At 35.9% G+C, this 18,583-nt stretch overlaps 1 protein-coding gene across 2 annotated transcripts in view; it reads right to left on the reverse strand.

Moving 5' to 3' along the window:
* Positions 1 to 1,952: 1,952 nt before the first annotated feature.
* The window catches only part of CERK (ceramide kinase), a 30,188-nt gene continuing 13,557 nt past the window's right edge, over positions 1,953 to 18,583 (reverse strand). The window contains exons 6-13 of one of the 2 annotated variants that reach the window (XM_088533243.1): positions 18,328 to 18,473; positions 13,803 to 13,877; positions 12,402 to 12,554; positions 11,596 to 11,701; positions 9,649 to 9,719; positions 4,908 to 5,110; positions 3,037 to 3,245; positions 1,953 to 2,580 (exon numbers count right to left, since the gene is read on the reverse strand). In XM_088533243.1, coding sequence (XP_088389369.1) covers positions 2,484 to 2,580; positions 3,037 to 3,245; positions 4,908 to 5,110; positions 9,649 to 9,719; positions 11,596 to 11,701; positions 12,402 to 12,554; positions 13,803 to 13,877; positions 18,328 to 18,473 — 1,060 coding nt within the window. In that variant the 3' untranslated portion in view covers positions 1,953 to 2,483. Of the gene's footprint in view, positions 2,581 to 3,036; positions 3,246 to 4,907; positions 5,114 to 9,648; positions 9,720 to 11,595; positions 11,702 to 12,401; positions 12,555 to 13,802; positions 13,878 to 18,327; positions 18,474 to 18,583 lie in introns of both variants that reach the window. The other variant, XM_088533242.1, reaches the window with a different exon arrangement.

Raw genomic sequence — 18,583 nt, forward strand, 5'->3', positions numbered from 1 at the left:
TTAAAAATAAACTGGATATGTCATACATCTTGCATATAGTGCTTTGAGATTATAATATGCTATAGATAGTATTATTCAAATGCAACTACGTAGCTTGTCTACTTTCTAAGACATTTTATTCTTATGTTGCAACATCCTTATTTACTTAACACTTCACTGCCATGCTACAGTTAGAATTATCCAAATGCAACTACGTACCTTGTCTACTAAGACATTTCTTACGTTGTATCACGCCTATTATTTTCTTTACACTTCACTGTCATACTACAGAAGCCCTTTTTTCTTCTCTCCTGGTGGCTTGTTTCTCAGGAGAGGACCTTCACTGTGGGTTTCTTTAGAAAGGCCACGCTCAGCTTCAGGTAGTAAAGGTCTGCAAAGCTCTCCAGCCTACCCTCCCAAATAGATGAATCTTCCCATTTTCCAAATAGGAGCCCCAGAATTTGGTAGTAAGCTAATGAGGACAGCTGTTAGTAGTTATTTCTGATCTCAGAAATGAGAAAATGCCCTGGACAGCTGCAGTACTTCATAAATGTCATCTGTTGGTGAGCTAAGCAAACACCTAATGTGTTGTATATATCCTATCCAAGAATTAAAATAACTTGAAATCTGGCTTCTTTCCCAAAACTCACTGATAGTCCAAGCTAACTGTAGAACTTTTTAAACAGATGACAGTTTTGCAAAATATTGCCTTTTCAGAACTGCATAATTTATTTTTCAGTAGGGTTCTTAGTTCAAATAACTGTTTAATTTACTAAACAAGGCTTTAAAAATACACCATAATTAACATCTTTATGTTGTCTGAAAAACACTGGATTCATCAACATTTCAACTCATAGCATTAAAGAAGAGAGTAAACAACACTACTTTTGGAAAAGTACTCAAGTATTTTCCTGAAATACTATATGTAATAAAAAACAGATCCTAAACTTTGTACTATTGTATTTTAAGCAAAAAACATTTCTATGTGTTTTATCATATACAGCAGTATGATATCTTGTAGCAATGATATAACACATCATGTTGATATTATACAAGACTGGAATGGAAATCTTTTCAGTGGAAAAAAAGTCTTTTATACCAACAGCTCTTTTAAGTGCTTTAGTAAAGAACTGGCCAATCATCATGGCTTACACAGAGAGAGATACAGGAGACATGAAACAAAGACAAACTGAATGACAGGAGTGTCAATAAATATACATGAATATACATGATTAGCTGTTCAGATGCAAAAAGTCAGATGTAGTGATTTTTAGAGAGATGTACATACTTAAAAAAAAAAAAAAAAAATGTTAGGAGAGAGCAGGGGCTGACTTTTGATCTTCACCGAGCAGGCATAAATGTGTGCAAGCAGAGCAAAATTTAGCCCTGAGCACATACACAGAACACACGTTACAATGCACAAACTAATATACAATTTAAATAATCACTTCATAGATGTGAAGTTTTGTTATTAAAAAAAATCAGCAAAGTAAACGTGATTTATCAGATTCCAGGTTCTTCCCTTGACTTTACAATGCATATTGTTTTCTTCATAATTAGTTAAAAAAAAATTACTTAAAAAGCTTTGAATCATCAAATCATTTTTTTAACTTAACAATCCAACATTATATTTTACAAAGACATTTTAAACTATGTCAAATAACTACCGAAGAGGGTGACTTTTCATATGCTAAATATAAGAGTTTTTTAAAATGTAAATCTTGTTGGTGTTTTAAAGTACATTTATTTTTTTTCCCTTGCCTATTCCTTCCAGTACTGTAGGTATTCCCATAAGCTTCTTGCAAGATATTTCAGTTGCAGTGTGTCATATTTGGTATCATCCAAACCCTTTAAACCCCCAAAGTAGCATGCAAGGAAGCATTTATAAATAGGGTATATAAGGTATGATGTATATTCTCATGTGCTTTTTTTTTCAAAATTTTTCTAACCTGTTATAGTTATTTCTTACTTAAAGCCAGGAATGCATCTCTGAATTGCATTGATAAGTTGCAAAGTGTAGACAGAATTACAAAATGAAAAACTTGACTCAAAGGAAAAAAGGAGAGAATAAAATGATTTAAATGACAATAGTAACTTCCAGCATTTAAGTCATATGCAACTATGGAATCCAGCAGAGAACACTCTCATGGGCACAGATAATATCTTGTATGATGTCAATGGGAAATCCTGTATTTTATAGCATCTAGGTATTATTGCAATGCAACTGCTAAATTAGCTTTCTAGAAAAGCATACAGCATTACTGTGAATATATACATATGCCAATCCTCTCTTCTCTAACATACGTAACCTAGATTACATTACTCCATGATGCATTTCAATGACTTATTTTTTTAAATAGTATACAGATGAAATAAAATGTCTAAAATTATACTGAATCCATCAAAACTCAAATTTTAAAATACTTGTCAATTTGACTAAAATGCATATTTACTCAATTTCCTTGAGCTTTTATTTTTTCTTCTCCCCATTCGAGGAACAGTATCTATAGTAATTGTTCAACTCTACTCAGGTTGCTAGTAGCTTCTTTACAGTTTTCCTCGATACCCCTTGCAAACAGCTTCATTAGCTGACAGTGAACTCTGAAAAACAAGGAAATCAAATAATCAGAGTATGTTTTAATTAAGAAGTAAATGTAATACTATATATGTACTATATACATAATTCAAGTAATCCATGCATTTCTAGCAGTTGGGCAAGCTCTTTGCTTTGTAATCCAAAAACATTTTCTTATCCTTGACACAATCCTCCCCTGTAAAGAAGGGGGCCATATTTTTATTTATATATATTTATTTTATTTATATACATGTTCATGCATATTTATGTATATAAGTGCGTATGCACCTGTATGCCTGTATATGTATAAATAGTATCTCAGGATGATCATTTTCAATATATGGCTGAAACATTCTTTCAGAAAGGTTAAAAAAGGTAGTTTTACAGTAGACTCAAATTTGCTATGCAGGGACATATTTACCCCTAAATCAAAAAAGGCTTAATATCTTTTCTGGTACACACGGATAAAAACAGGTGCTCACCTCACTTCAATTGCTGAACTATTCAGAGTTTCTCCATCACAATTCCAGGTGCTATTAGCAATACTGCAGCAACAGGCTGGATGATCTCTGCAGAACTGGCCAAAATGTTTCTTTCCTATGTCCGTGACAGCACTTTCATTGTCTTCCAAAAGCTTCGATGTAAATTGAAAACTCTTCACCCGATAAACATCTACAAATGAGAAGTCAAACTACAAGGAAAAAGCAAAGAATCAACACAAGCAGTTACAATTTAGCTGGATATATTTGATGTGTAGAAGAACTCAGTAAGCAGCATCTTGTATTCAAGAAAGTCTGTCCCCTCCAATTTTCTGGAGAAGTTCGGATACGTTGTGATTTTTGTTTTAAAAGACTACACAAGTCAAAGAAAAATCATGTCTAACTACAACTTGACTTTTCAATGATGCTTTCTAAGCAGCTACCGCACTACCACTTTATACGTATTCAGGTAACTGAAACTATGAATAAACAGGTACATTATTGTATGACAAAGATCAAAAGGCTTAGATTGGTCTTTTGGTATCTTCCTCCAGATCTGTTCAACTTCACTTCTTAAGGCACACTGGCTTTTCTGCAAGCCCTTAATGCCCTTGGAATAATTTTTGGAATTATGCCCTTAAAATGGGGAAACACTGCCCTTATCAAAGGCTTCTCTGGCAGTATAATCACATTAGAGAGCTGGGTTGTGTAGAAAAGCAAGAGTACTATTACACTCCAACAAAATAAAATCACTTTAACTAGCTAATTCAGGTAGAAATAAGTAGGGCAATTAAAAGATTGCCCTTATTAACAGAGGTTTGCAGGATTACATTACATATGCTTTAAAATGGGCTTTATAAATTAAAGGAACAATCAAATTGGCAGTGGCTCAAATAGTAAGGCTCACTAAGCATCCCCAGGCAAACAGCTTAGTTGCAATTTTGGTAAAAATGAAAAAGATAGGAAGGGTAGCTGCAGAAGGCTTCAAATAACAAAAAATATTGAGGATACAGGAAGATAAAGTGGGAAGGATTGAAAGGAAGAAGAGAAGATGAAGATTAAATCTGGGAGGAGATATGCCAGCACACACAAAGTCCTAGGGTATGGTATGAGGAAATACGGGAAGGAGAAGCTATAGCAACTCTTCTATAGAGCAGGTGTAATAACATGAACAACAGGTGAATTTAATTATCACTTTTGTAACTAGATATGCCATAATTTTACCGTTCAGACAATCACCAGAAGATTTTAATAATATCAAGCTGTGAGAAATGTTTAATAAGTGCATCCCCCTACATATCACTGATAACCATAGCTATGGCTTCAACAGATACTAAACTCAAACCCACCGGTGAATCTCTTCTTATTGCTTATCCTGACAGCTCTAGTAACATATGTGAGGAAGAATTTTGAAGCTGAATGTGTAAAGCTCATGTCACGGTCACCTATATGTATTAGATACTGCTGAAAGCCTTCAGTTCATGACAAAATTACAGTTCTTGTAACTATATTCTAATCCACATATTTTATACATTTTACAAAGACTGAAATATCATTCTCACGGCCTCAAGCACATCATTTTGCTGTGTTCTCACTGTCAAATACAAGTGCACATTATGTATTAAACTCATTTTAAGCAGCATCCAAACAACAACACTTGGAAAATGTTGTAAGATCGAATTCATTTAGCAAAGGTGGGATTTGGCTATGACACTGGGATTTTTTTTTTTAATGATACACATGGTAAGACTATCACACACAAAATATATGAGTATTTTTTAAAATCTGTATTGCAGTTATTTTTGCGTCATACAAAAAGTCAGTATTTACAACTCACATAGCCTGAAGAATTCATAGCCAAAGGGAAAACACACCTGATCATCCTGGTTTGTATGTCTGATAAGATACCGTAGAAAATCAAATCTGGAGCATTTACGAACTAGAATGAGGTCGGATGAACCATCTGCCAAATGAGCTGCTGGTGAAAGACCTTTTGGACTTCGTGGGCATGCACAGCTCATAGTTACTGCATTGATAGCTAGAAATTTTCCTTTAATAACCTTCCATTCTTCTTCATCTTCTAAAAAACATAAATGAAAGCATGCATATAGTTCAATCGATCTACTCACAAAAAAGTATGAAGCATTAATTCTTGGCAAGTTTTTACTGGACGTTTTCCTACATTGTCAATACATAGCTAAGGTAAAAAAAAAAATAAACCCCCCTATTTTTTATATGTTGGCAGAAGAAGATGCTTCCTCCTCTCAAAGACTATGCTTATCTGCTAAAACTTCTGACCATTTCTGCCAAATGCATGTCAAGTTCAGGATCAGTGCTGTTTGAATAAACCTACAGAGCTTCGGACAGGGACAAGACAGAGACAGGCCATGACTTTTGTAAATAAAAGTTGAGGAAATTTAAATTTTAATCTTCCCCTTCAACATGCTATTAAATAAATAATGATTTGGACATAGTGGCTTATTGATTGCTTTTTAAACCAGTATCCATACTTTTTCCTCAATGCCGCAAGCTACACTTAAAGAAAGAGTGACAGAATGGCAGGATAAGACTCAGGGTTCACCGAGGACCAGAATGTAGCAGACCAGGAGTCCATTTTTGCTTTTTGTTTTTTTTTTCTTTTTTCACCCTAATTTCTGCAGACTAAAAGTACTAAAGTGTTGAACCTGCATGTAAATCCTCAAGGATTCCTGGAAAACAATACAGAAGACTATTTTCACCACATTTACACTATGCAATTGGAGATTCCATCAAGCCTGAGCTTAAATGTGTGATGATATAAATACTACCAAGAAGCTGAGGTAATTTCTGGAACCTGACAGACCCTGCACAGATTTAACTACTAAAATTTCTTTTCTTGTATCAGGTAAAAACAGATGAAAAGAAGCCTTTGCATTTCTACATTACAAACATTTGCCTTTCTCATTACAATAAAAAAATCAAAAAGCAACTCTAACACTCTTTCTCTCTTCCATATGTAAGTGGACTCAGATATTTAAAATGAACAAGTCCATTGAACTAAATATTTCAGTATAGTCTATGGTGATGCACATAGTTCTAAGTAGCAGTAAGACCACTGCTACAGAGAGGGGTTCCTTTACAGATGATAAGAGTAAAATTAATAAACAAACAAACAAGACAATGTTCATTTACATACACTTAACAAGTCTGATCAAACTATGAAGAATATTTACTATCAGGGCCTTAAAAATTCAGTGTTACATTTTCAAAGAGATTCTTTGATGAGACTGTAGATGATATATAAACTATAAGTCATATACCTTGAAATTCTAATAATCTTTACTGTCTTAGTTCTGCAATTTCACTTTTACTTTAGAGAATCATTTTTAAAATCTCCTAGAAAACTTTAAGGTTGGATATAAACTCTGTGGATTCATTTTGAATGATCTTTTCCATGATACACATCGGGGGAAAAAAAGCCTGGAAAATATTCTGTAGCTCTTCTTCGCTCTTTGAACTTTTCTAGCATCCTTGATTTCTTTATTTATTGCTGCCTCTTACTACCCACTTACTCTTCAGCAAAAGAATTAAGAACAATGGAATTCAAGAAACCATAGCATAGTATTAAAACATGATAGAAAACTTAAAGGAGATTAGAATAAAGTTTTCTTTTTCCATCAAGAGATAATGCTTTTCTATCTTTTGGAAAAAAAAAAAAAAGAGAGATCAGTAATAAATCAAAGGAAATGCAGTTTTGCTAAATTCAGATTTTGGCATCATTTACCAAAGTGGTTTTAATATGAATTATATTTGCTTCAATGCTGATCTTTAATGTTGCTTTTGAACAGGACATTACAGAAAGAAAAAAATGCTCAAATTAGCAGATTAAAACATGTGTTATAAGAGACCAGAAAACAGATTTGTATGTCAGTCTAGAAAATGCTTTGCTCAGGCTGCAGGCAAATGCAGGGCCCTGCTCTGAGATTTAGTTAATCACACAGAACATGATAAACCACTGGATGTAACATGGGAATAACAGTTAGATAATAGTTAGAGGAGCTGGCAGAAACTACGTGAGCGTGGATTTCATGGGTGTGATTGGACAGCCAAACTGTGCAGAGAAACAAAGGAAAGCACTGAGGAAATCCTGGGGAGCTGAACCTTGCAAGACTAACAGCTCCCATGTAGCTCCCATCAGTAGTATCACATAAGGTTGGGATTACCTACATAATGGTATCAGAAATATCAAATTTGGGTATAGATGTAGCAAAACTGAAGCTAATGACGAAACTGTAGTTAGAGGCAGTTGTTTATGTTGGAAGGGACAAAGGTGGATCAAGGAAGGACAAGAACGTAAAATGCAGTGGTAAAAGGGGCTGTTGGAACGTAAGCTGCTGGCTAGTATGCATGTCCAGCCAAGCCTTGCGCCTCACCACTGCAGTTTATTATCAAACTTATTCCTTTGCTGTCTACTCAATGTGTGTGGTCTGCTAGTGCTGGAATAGCCAGCAGTTAGACCAGAATCTGCAAAGCTCAAAGGTTGGATGCTGGAGACTGGCTAACAGGGCCCAGGGTCTGCGCATTTACCTCTAGCCCAGGCCAGAGTAGGAAGGACCCAAACATGTGAGGAGAAAAAAAAGAATGTGTGTTCTGCCAGCAAAGTTCAAATTAGACAGCAAAAAACACACCCAAAAGGATCTAAGCTGGAAACTGGGCAAGGGGCCCATAGATATGGGCATGGATACTGGACAGATTTTAAATCCTTGCTAATATCTGGAAGTGAGACACCCTGAAAACGAGTGTTCTTCTGCAGCAAGATGAGCATGATGCATGTTCCACCAGCAAATTTCAATCCTGATGAGGATCGTAGGAAGAGCAAGATGGGGTTAGCTAGAGTGTGGATAGCTTTATGTGGATCCTCTTTGTGTTTATGGGGATGCTTGTAAAGGGATTGATCTGTCTGTACTGTGTCTATACTGTTTATCTGTGACTCCCTACTGCAAAACCATACTCAGCCTTGCCACTGTCAGGCGAGTAAAAAGTTTAGCAAAGGCAGTGATTTTAAATCTGTTTTGTTGCAAATAAACAGTACTGGATTACTATTGTTCTCCTTCTAGTGCTGCATGGAGATGAGGTTGGAAAGCGAGTTTATTACTGAAAGAAAAATGGACTTAAGTAAACGGTGTCCAACACAATCATCTTCTTGATGTCCTGTGATATGCTGAGCGGAGTAGTCCCAATTGCTCACTAACCCACATCTCTCTCTTCAGACTTTGCTCTTTTACTTGATTAAAAGCAACACAATGCAGATTTCCTAATAAAAATATAAATCAGGAAAACACACACGCAAAAAGGCTAGCTATTTCTAACTAGTTATTTCTCAAAAGACAGTACAATTTCTTTCTTACGAAAATCCTACTATTAGATCTAGCTTCCGAGGAAGTATTATTAAAAGTAATTTCTTTGGCTGTATCTGGGCATAAATTTAATACAAACCAAAAAACATTCTAATTAGCCATCTGTTAGTATATCAAAGAACTGAAAATACTAGCTGAATGAAATATAAAAAGCCTGTGTAACAGGAATTAAAGCTAATAAAGAAATCTATATACAGGCTTTATGCTACCAAAGAGTATCTATGGAATGATGGTACTTTTTTTTCTTCTCTAGAAATGGTTAGCGCAGACACAGATGCTGTATAAAAAAACTGCAATTACCAAGCAATCTAAATCATTAGGGCAATGCTTGAATCATGAAAATTAGGGTTTATGTATTGAGCTCTAAAAGAAAAAAAAAAAAAAAAACAAAAAAAAAAACCTGCTGCCTAAGAAGGTTTATCCAAGAAGCCAAACTGAAACAAGAAGCCAAACTCTGCCAACTGAGGCAGCACATTTAACCTGTGGGCCTCAAGTGTACCAAGACTTGTGCTTTAAATCAGGAAGCAGTAGTAAGACAGGTAGAGACACAGCTAAAAGAACGAAGGTGCAGAATCCACTGCATAAAACAGTGGTTTAGCATAAAAGCTAGATCCATACAAAAAAAAATCATAGAAGCATAAGGGTTGGAATGGGGGAAGAAGGATAGTGTAACTAGAAAAGGAGAGAAGGAAAAAAATCTAATTTGCTATTTATACTGAGTAATGGAAGGCTGTGGCACAGAAACATTGAAATCACTAAACAGAATATTACTTGTTCAAGTTTAATACCTCATTTATTTACAGTTTAACAACTTTACTGGGTGACTTTTGTGCTAACATATACAAATCTTAGTCCCCATCTGTTTCAAAAGCTACTACTTTTTAAGACTAAAAAGTCATTGCTCACAGAACATGTTTGTCTGCAAGGAAAGAACCACTGAACTTACACATACCTAGTAGAATATTACTAGAATTTTCTGGGATTTGGTGGAAACAATGATATTACTATTGTTTTTAGTTACATATTTTTCTTAAAAGAAATGTTAAATTACCTTTATAAAGTTTGGAAAAAAAAAACAACTCACACTTAAACCAATATGTATTAAAAAGCTGTAAAACAAATAATAATAAAAAAGTTGTACAACAAATAGGTCGTATAAAACTGGAGGTGTAAAACACCCTGTACACCTCTACATCCCCTACTTTTTGTCATAAATTACCTTCATGTTTTAATCCACATTTCTTGTGCTGTTCTGTCAGCTGTTGCTCACTTTGCCTGCAAATGTGACATCTGAAAACAAACATACTCAGTTTAAATCTGCCATGTCTTACTCAAATTATTGCAAGACAGTCCCACATCACAAGCAGGGCACTGGTGACCCTGACATGACACTAATCATGATACCCCTGGAAACAGTGCATGTGCTCAAGATCTCTGGAGGTGATGTGCTCAAGATCTCTGGAGGTGAGAAAAAACATTTCAGAGGCACAAAATTATACGATTTGGAGGTCCAAAACTGTTCAAAGCAGGTCCAAATAGATGAAGTTCTTCCATGCCTTGATAGGTCAAGTTTTGAGTACCTCCAAGGATGGAGATTGTCATCAACGCTCTGCAGAAATCTCCTAGATCGCTTGTGCCTAGTCCTATTGCACTTCTAGCAATTATCAGAGTGGATAAAATTCCTCTATAACTACTACAGCCTGCACTCATGAAACTTCCTCTAGCTGCCTGAAGGCATTTTCATTTAGTTTTCCTGTTGATGTGGTGTCAGTAGCAGAGGCAACCACTGACATCTGTGTTGGTTGCTCTCTAACCCTTCCCCATGAGCAGCTAGCAAGCTCTTCCCCATTCCAAGGCAAAGCTGTGGGCATTGGTGCTGTCTCTCTGGGCAAGGTGCAACCTTCTTTCTCCTCTGAAAAAGCTGTATCCATGCAGCACTGATGAGACCAATCCTGTCACACCATGCGATGTCAGTGGGACTACAGTTCTGCAACTGTATGTGGACTGTTAATCCTTCTTTTTCATTCCCTGTGTTGCATGTGTTCAGACATCTGAGATGGACCCTCAGTCATAATGCTTTCAGAAGGGGAGCCTTTTTGCTCCTAGATACCTTCTCAGGGCTCTCTACCATTTTCTTCTCATGGTATGGTAATCCTCCCTTAACATACCCAATCTGAAGCCTTCCTCATGAGGTTAGAAAGCCTGCTCGCAAAGGTTGTCCTACTTTGTCAGATGGATCCCATTGCTCCCCAGCAGTCCTTGTTCCCCTGACAGTATGCCATGGTCATAAAAGCAAAAGCCCTGCCTTTGACATCAGATGTTGAGAGCCACATGCTGATCAGCAGGATTAGGCTCTCACCTCTGCAGGGTCTCTGCAAAGACCCTTTCACTTTACTCTTCCTTCTCTCTCATGCTAGGCTGCCTGCTCACCTCCTTTCTTCACCTGACAACTCTGTTTCTTGACCAAAACACACCTTCCAGAGGTAAGGCTACCATTGCCCTCAGGCCTGGAGCCCAGGCAGGCACTCCCTCCTTCTGGGCTGTTAGCTTTGTTCATATAAAGGAGGAGAATAAATACTAGTGCACAACTCCAAGGAATTAACAGCAAAGAGAATCAAAAAAGGCGAGGAGATTTAAGGACACCTCATTGGAGAAACAAGTAAAGATCATTAGACATGATTTGCATAGGATATTGATAGTCCATAAGAATGATTAAATAGGAAGTGATTCCTGAAAGGATCTATCCTCAAGAAAACAATCTGTTGTCTTAACACTAAAACAATTACTGAAATTGCTGACCCAACTAAAATGTCAACATTTGGGTAGTTTTAAATAGTTATTTTATTTGCTGAGCTATGAGGCATCCAGACTTCTCATTCATTAGCAGTAACACAGTATCAGCCCCTCGCATCTTGCAATTGAGCGCTGTGCTGTTATACTCAGTGACAGGGCCTGGGGGAAGAGATTTTTTTTTATTTTATTGACCTGCTAAAATAAGGTATTCTCCCTAATCAGTCAAGAAACTCCATTTTTTTTAAAAAAAGCAAGCTTGTCTCTTCTACAGCAAGTGTTTTGATATTAGAAAAACAAAACTGCTCTAACCTCCTATTTATTGGCCTTTTCCAGGCATTTTTTGTCAAATATCCAAAAATAAACATTAGCTTACCCTGCTCTGCAGCTATCTTTATCTCGTGGAGATCCCGGTGTGTGTTTTGCTGGTTGAAAATAAATTGTTCCTTCATAGCAATGATGAGAAAGAAAAGTCTTGAAGCCTACAGAAAAAGGTATTAAGTAGCATCAGGTTATTATAAATCCAAATCTCTGCATACATCAATCTATTGTTCCTCCCTTTCCTTTTCCAAGGACTGAAGAACAAGAGTGGCTGTCCTCAAGGTTACAGTTTTCTGATGTTTAGATTGGAGAGGAAAAGTAAGTAAAACTTCCCAAATTCAAGACATTTTAAAACTCTTTGCTTTTTAGGCAGCTATTATTAGGCAAATTCTATCAACACATTTCTTTTAGCAATATAGAACAGTGCTAGCAATAATATTCATTAATAATAATCAAATTTGGATTAGGTTTGCTACCAACAACTTCAAGGATTAAAACAAAGGTTCTTTTCACAACAATATGAAAATTGCAGTAGCAGTTTATTACAGTTCAACTTAAACTTTTTCATGTAATGGCTCATGTAACCGTGAGAATATTAATTAATTAGTTAAATAATTAATATTCCTAAACAGTCAATTTCAACATAACTTTAATGAGAGCATCCCCAGGATAGAGAGTCTTATGTGATCCAATGTACTTGATACAAAGAGAAGTGTAAAACCATGTTCTGTCTGGCTTTTATGTTTAAAAGCTTCAGAGAAACATGATTTAGATAGAAAGTATTAACTGTTCAACTATCAACTAAGCATCAACTAGTATGCTTAAATACAGATAAAAGGTTATAATAAACACACAAGTTACCTGAATAATCATATCTCATCGGACCCATCCACCGCTTTTTTTCGCTGTCTTTCAAAACATCTCCGTAAAAACCATAACCCAACAATGACACTGTGTACTTCAAAAATGTGTTGTTATGATGTACAGAGGAGACATCCAGAGGCTGAGAGTCACCTATAAAGAATATAAGTTCAAGGTTCTATTACAATTAATTTTGTTTTAAACAGGACAAACAGGACATGATAACTCCAACATTATATGCTTCTTTTCCCCAACTGTTTCCTTATTACATACATATAGAAATGGGAAAAATATTTTTGAAGACTAGTAACACTTAATACTTAAAAATGATTAAATAATAAGTGAAAAAGATTGTTATTCTAAAAATATATATAACACTTGTTATAATGTTGATCATTATAATAAAAATATTTATTTTGTACTTGTTTACCGTGAAGTAGTGGTAGGGAATTTCATAGGAGAAGAGATCATAACCACATCAGCCCAACTTTTGAGTATTAATGAATCCTATATTTCATTGAATCAGAGAAAAACTCAAGATGGAAGGGGCATTAGTCTCTAGTCCAATGACATGCTCAGAGCATGGTCATCTCTCTGATGAGATCAGGTTACTCAGGGGTTTATTCAGCCAAATCTTGAAAACCTCCAAGGACAGAGACTGCCCAGCCTCCTGTGGACAGTCCCCTGCTTGGCACTACTGTCAAACCACTGCTTGACAGCCTCTGGTGAAAGGCTTTTCTTTATAGTTGAATCAGTTTGACTATCTCTTGATTCATCTCACTGTCTCTCATCCTCCCATGATGAAAAGGCTCCCCCTTGGAAGAGGTTGGCTCCATCCTCTTGAAAACCTCCTCATAGTTATTACAAACATTAAATATCTTTAGTCTTTTTTCATAAGTGGAGAGACCAGTTCCTTTCAGCTGAGCTATTCAGCTAACTCCAGTCAAGCAGAAGACACATTTCTAAATTGGTGTAGAAACATGAAAATGCACGGGACAACTGGATAATTAGTACAGAATACTCCTACTCAAAAGTAAACGCATGTATGATAACATGATAACATGATGCATTCTCTAAGAGGAGACACATTCCAGTAACTTACCCTGGTTACTTTGTTTTACTGTTACATTTTATGCACACCAGAGGCCATGAATATTTAAGCAGCAGATATCAAGTTTTATAAAGTTATGATCCCCTGAAAACAGTGAATTTCAGTAGAAAAAGCAATTTATTTTTAACCATCCTGTATGTCATATCATAAAGATTCCTAATCCCAAACAAAGAGATCTTATTTTAATGTATTCATTATTTTAACATGTAAAAAGAGAGAAGTGAATAAAATTATTATTTTAGGATATTTTAATTGTTTTCATAACAGAACAGTGAACTGTGGCTACTTACCTATAATAATATGCAGAGCTGATGTTACTGGATCAGAAATGCCAACTGTAGAATAGCATATGCAATCTGTTGACCCTGAAAAATGAACAACTAGAAATGAATTTATATCTTTCAAAACAAGTATTCTTAACACACTCCCTCCAAATAAAAGCATTATGTTCTCTCAGCCTGCTCCTTTATTTTACAGAACACTATGTGGATTATATAGATACAAATATTATGATCCAAATTCAAACAATAACTTTTTTCCAACGAGTAAAATTTACTTCATTCCATACAAAGTACAAAGACTTTCATTTTGTGCAATAAATGTATAGCAGTTGGTGAGGGGAAATAAGTTCCTGGTTCAAAGGAAAGATTTCAGGATTACATTACAGCTTTTGTATCAGTTATAAGGGGAAGAAATGCATGCACTCATTCTCATCTGCTTAAGATTTCTTACTTAATGAAATCTCATAAAAAGAGACATTACAACCTCTCTCACTTTCTGGGAAAGTGCTGTTAAGTTCCAGGCTGTCAACATACCCAGCTTCTCCATCTGAATTTTAAAACACAGACTGCTTAATTCTGTGATTTGAAAGTTAGTAGATACTTGCTTTCAGGAGCTAATTCCTAGGTATGGAAGCAAAGTGGATAGAGCCATCTCTTTACAGCCTTGAGCAAAACATGCCAAAGCTGACAGTGGGAAGACCTAGGTTTCACCTGTATTCTCAGGCATCACTAGTAACTGCCTTTAGGTGGCTCTACACTCAGCACGCTGCAGCTCTTAGATGCTGCTGGAGATAGTCACGCAACTGTCAGAACAACCACAAACGGAATTCTTCTTAGTCTGGTACCATTTAGTATTTTGAAATTCCACATTGCATCTTTTTTGGGAAGCAATTGTCAACTGAGGCATTCAAAAGTAAGGATACTAAATTATTTTTGGTGATATAATATATAGTTGTGCTTCTACTCAAAGTTTTACACACCTTCCTGTTAGAATCCAGAAACGTAGAAAGCAGTTCATCATGTGTAGAATGATGACTTGCTTGACAGTTCAGAAGGACTTTGGGCTGTTTATTTTACTTTCCTTTCTAAAAGTATAATTGACTTAAGTGCTGAAGGAGAAACAAAATATTGGATCTAGAAACCAAAATTGGGCATACATCGGACAATCTTGAAACTCTAATCACAATATAGAAATCATTAAATATTACAAGCTTTGTGACAAGAAAGGTTGTGGAAACACCATTTGGTCTTAAAAAACAGCTGTTTATAGTATGCTTTAACATATTTTCCAAAGGAAATTCTACAGCCTAGACAAAGCTAGAATAGGAGGTAAGGCATGCTTCATAATCCAATTTCTTTCAGGTTTTGAAACATGCTAACAAATCCCCAACCATTTTTCTATCTAGTCTTCACATATCAAGTGGATGGTGTCATCTTCACTATTCTCAGCTTCTACAAACATGTCAACATCTTGATTATAAATCATAATGCATGTTTCAATACTTCATATTACAGAGATCAGATCCACGACTGCAACAAAAGATTATGGTGTGAGAGGGTGCTGGAAACACTGGAAGTCTAAATTATTGTAGCAATTAACACTTCTTTTCTGCTTTTTCTTCAATCTTCCCTAGTGCTTGGAAGATTTTTCCCTTATTCTCCAGGGAAACTGGCAGAGTTGGGTTTTGGAAAGAGAATGACTGTTAATATTACTTCATAGCACAGAGCACTGTGGTATTTAGGGGGTTTCGTGGAGGGGCTAAGCTAGAGTGAGCTCAGCAAGGAAAAAAGACTAGAGGAAAGTGTCAGTGATATTAGGGTGGCAAGCGGGAAAAAAGGAAAAATAACACAAAAGACTGACCTCAGGTAGGCAGACATTTCAACTCAGCCAGCAAGATGCAGTTTAATCACAGCAATAAAAGTACAGCAATTTGCTGTTTTTAGCTAGCACAGCTTGAAGTTAGGGACTAAATAATAAAAAGGATGAAGCCCCTGAGACTGAGGTGTTACCTGACCCCAGGCTCATGTCCTCACCAAATTAACTGTCTGCATCTATCAGAAGACACGACTACACAGAGAGCTTTAGAACTAAACCTCTGAAGCCTGGGTAATGCTTACTTATAGTTCCCATCAGTGTGTTTTTAGGATTTTAATACAACTTTTTTTGCTGAACTAAAGAGTTATGCATGATTTATATTGCATTATTCTTTATTACTTGCTGTGTAACACTTGCTGTGTTTTTCAGATTGGCAGTAAAAAGCTCAGGAAAAATTCAATTCTTTTAAAGAATTTCATTTTTGGAATAAACCGCTTGTTCCAAAAGCCCCCTGTTCTGGCAACCGGAGTATCCCTTGGGGTTAATATATGCTCTGAACTCAATTAAATCACATAAAACACAGAATGACACAAAAGGCAATGATCATATGGCAGTCAGATAAGCACTAGCAGCTGGAGAAAAAGTCATGTTGCCTTCCCCACCACCCTCCAATATATGAGTTTGGTCATTTCATACATGACTCCAGGTCCAAGTGACAGACAGATATGAGATATATAAAAAAAAAAGCATAAGAATTATTCAGTGAGTAAATTCTCTTTTCTTATAAACACACGAAAATCATATTCCTAGGAGAGTCTTCCTATACTTTTAAAACAGGACCATTTTAAATATTGTGCAGCAAAGATGTGTACCATCCTCCAAAATTTTGTAACAGCTTAGTTAGAAGAGCTTCAAGGTCAGTTTCCTTAGATGCTGCTATAAAGATTTTTTAAAGGATTTGAATGACCTGAAGAAAAATATTTATATCATAGCACCAATTACTAGGTTGTACCTCACAGTAGCTCAGGCATACAACAAGCAGCACACATTCAAGCAGCAACTCAATACAATGAATGCAACACTAAAGAGCAAAACATTGTAAAGTACACAAGAGAGCAACTTGATACATGTTAAAAATATTAAAATATTGGTGAAGCTCATACTTTTTGGTTGCAATTGGAAAAAATGCATTAAGAAATTGTTAAAAAGATAAATCTTTTATGATGCTAATAATTTGTTTCTTGGGGCAAAGAAATAGCTCTTACTATTGAGATTATGGTATTTTAATTGTGTCTATGGTCATGAATATCACCTGCAGACAAGTATTTCTGAAAGCAAATTATGTAAACAAAAGCCCTTATTTGAAGAAATCTGCCCGAGAAAGGAAAAGGAAGGGCAGAACATTTCAGTTTTATTTTTGCAAGTTTAATACACAAATTGATTTTAGATAACGCTTTAACAAATAAACTCAGATAATATTTCAATATAGTAATTATATACTAGCTAACCACAAAAATGAAAGAGACAATTAGAAAATAGAAAAATGTATTCAGAACACAACTTTTACCTGTCTAACCTTCCATATAATGGAAAGAGTTAAGCTTATTTCAAGCAGCAAATCAGATGATTTAGGTGTGGATATATTCTTCTCAAAGATATAAGGAAATATAAAATCAATCATCTAAGGCATAAGGCTACCAATATTTTACATTAAATTTATTCTTGTAATCTATGTCAAATGCTCTCAAATCTGTCAAATGGTGTTTTAGTCAGCAAGTCACAATGGTTATTTCACATCACAGGTTGAGGTTATTCAAATGTCAACCATCCTCAAAAGGAAAAACACAAAACAGCATAAGAGACACTGACTAGTCCATTTGTCTTTTCATCTGGACATCAAAACAGTAGACATGATTAAAAAGCTGCATCTTTGAATTCAATTCTGAGACAGGAACTCATCTCATAAACACACTTTTAAAAGAATGGCAGGGATCAAGCCTTTTACTTGGGTGAGGTAGCACTTGGGCCATTCAACTTAACTGCAAGGCTGATCCAAAGACCGTGGGGCCTGACAAGCTGTGTGCACTGTGGTGTGCATTTTTAACACTGAATTCTGAGAGTCTCATCCATGCTTCTCTACAGCAGTAGTGAGGACTGCCTGAAAAAGTGGCCATCATTTTAAAGTGAGAAGGTGCAGCACCTCTGAAAGCAACAGTGTCAGCTCTGCAACCTGAGGACTCTTCCTCACTTGTAGTTGCTCTGTGCTTCTTGCAATGACAACTGGGGGTTAGGGGAAGGAATTGTAGCATTCATATGGGTTTAGAGGTTTTGGGGAGCCTCTCATTGCCATTCTAACTGAATTTGCAGAGAACTTTAAACTAGAAAAATGTTTATCAGCTAAGCATCCATACCATTAACATTTTCAGGTATGCTGAAGTTTTACTGTTAATATCTTACCATTCATTTATATAAAATAAGACATAAAAACAAGAAAGAACCAATCAACTACATTATTAAAAAATCTAAAATTGCATTCTAAATTGCTTCTTTCTAGCATCCTTTCCAAATAGGATTGCATGTGTTCAATAACTACACTGGGTTACCAATAGCTTTAATCAGGCAGCTTATGGACTAATAATGCTCACATTTTATATTTAGGCCTACTATCAAAAAGTTAAAGAAATTAATAAAGTAACTCAAAAGTCAACCCTTTCTTACCAGCAGGAATTATGCCAATCCTTATATTGCACTGGACTAACGGTGCTTTGGGATTATTTTGGTCTATGCCAGAGTCCTTCTGCATTCTTCCAATGAGACCATGCATCACTTCACTGAACATGCCGTCCCCACCAACACAGACAACACTGCCAGGAAACACAAATTAGATTGCACGCAAACAGTCAATAAACAGCACAGCAAAGTTCTGCATGGGGCAGGCACTGCACACTGAGGAAAGCTGTTCTAGCCTCCTCCA

The sequence above is a fragment of the Tinamus guttatus genome, unplaced genomic scaffold, assembly GCF_059628265.1.
Source record: "Tinamus guttatus ecotype Peru unplaced genomic scaffold, ASM5962826v1 Tinamus_guttatus_pri_ptg000489l, whole genome shotgun sequence".
Lineage (NCBI taxonomy): Eukaryota > Metazoa > Chordata > Aves > Tinamiformes > Tinamidae > Tinamus > Tinamus guttatus.